Here is a 1,257-nt window from a genome sequence, read left to right as displayed (position 1 = left end):
GCGCGCCGAGCAGGTCGGCGCGCCCCGCGCGAGCGCCTCGTCGAGTGGTAGCCCGAGGCGCCGCTGGACGGCGATGCGCAGCGCCCACGCGGCACGTCGGGATACATGTCAGTCGAATCATCTGTCTCGCGTCCACCCATACCGCGTTGGTGTCCAGTCCGAGCCTGGCTGTTCTTCACCTTCCTACCATCCTAACCTAACCTAAGGAGCGAGCAAAGGGCGCCCGATTAGCGCTGCGCGCGGCCGGGCAAAAAACAATGGCGATGTGTCGAAGCCCAGCTGGCCTAGTGTCGTGTGAGATTGTGTCAGTGACAGTGTCAGGTGACAGTGACAGTGTCCTGAGGGGCGCGTGGTTGTAACCACGTAGTATGACTACAGCCCACCACAGACACCCTCCCTCTCCACACGTGTGCACACACCCTCACCCTCTCCCCTCTCCTCTCTCGCTCGCTCTCCTCTCTCTCCTCTCCTTGTCTGTGCTGTCCGCCTGACTCAGGCAATAATTCTGCTGATGCGTGATTGTGTGTGGGCTGCTCCGAGGGGGCCCTGTGCGATCCGATGGGTAGGGAGTCTGTGCCCAGGCGGTGTCCGGAGTCCGGTGCGGAGTCTCCTTCTGATCCCGCCTGTGATGATATTCTGCAAAGGGGTGTGAACGGAGAGAGCAAACTCCTGGCAGCTCCCACAGCCGAAATGTGCGCCAGCTGCCCGCTCACCTGTGTCACGCCGCCGCGCACGCACCTTGCTATGTGCTCGCGCGAGCTCCCGCCCGAACCTCCAGCTCGGCGTCCCACTGCTTGGGAGCCGATCGCTTTTCCTCGGCGCTCGCGTCGAGCCGAGCTCTCGGCACTCTACGGCGGGCGTCGCTGTGCGGGGCGCCCGTTTCCTGCTGGCCCGAGCGGAAAGCTCCACGCGCCCGCGCGAGCTCCCGGCCGAGCCTCCAGCTCGGCGTCGCACTGCTGAGGAGCAATTTGTCGTCCGTCGGTGCTCTCGAGGAGCCGAGCTCCTTGGCCTGCGGTCGGCGACGCTGCAGGACGGCGCGCGCGCACCCCCCCCTCCCTCACCCGCGCGCTCTTCCGCGGTCGGCGCACACGCACCCCTCGCCCCGGCGCTCTTCCGCGGCGTGGTCCCCCCCCCCCCCCGCCTTGGTCCTGGCGGCGCGTCCCCCTCCTGGTGGCGTCCGGGCTCCCTCCGCCTGGGTTTTCCTTGTGTGGCCCCCCCGGCTGCCGCGCGCGTGCCCGCTGGGTGGGGCCCTGGCGG

The 1,257-nt window shown here is 67.9% G+C and overlaps 1 protein-coding gene across 1 annotated transcript in view; it reads left to right on the top strand.

Annotated features, from left to right (window-relative positions):
• The first annotated feature begins 676 nt into the window (after nt 1-676).
• The window catches only part of EMIHUDRAFT_438143 (hypothetical protein), a 1,175-nt gene continuing 594 nt past the window's right edge, over nt 677-1,257 (top strand). The window contains exon 1 of the mRNA XM_005761709.1: nt 677-1,034. Coding sequence (XP_005761766.1) covers nt 691-960 — 270 coding nt within the window. The 5' untranslated portion in view covers nt 677-690 and the 3' untranslated portion in view covers nt 961-1,034. The remainder of the gene's footprint in view (nt 1,035-1,257) is intronic.

The sequence above is a fragment of the Emiliania huxleyi genome (assembly GCF_000372725.1).
Source record: "Emiliania huxleyi CCMP1516 unplaced genomic scaffold EMIHUscaffold_70, whole genome shotgun sequence".
NCBI classification, from domain to species: domain Eukaryota; phylum Haptophyta; order Isochrysidales; family Noelaerhabdaceae; genus Emiliania; species Emiliania huxleyi.
Note: the sequence above shows the minus strand (reverse complement) of the source record. Positions and strands in the feature narration are given on the sequence as shown.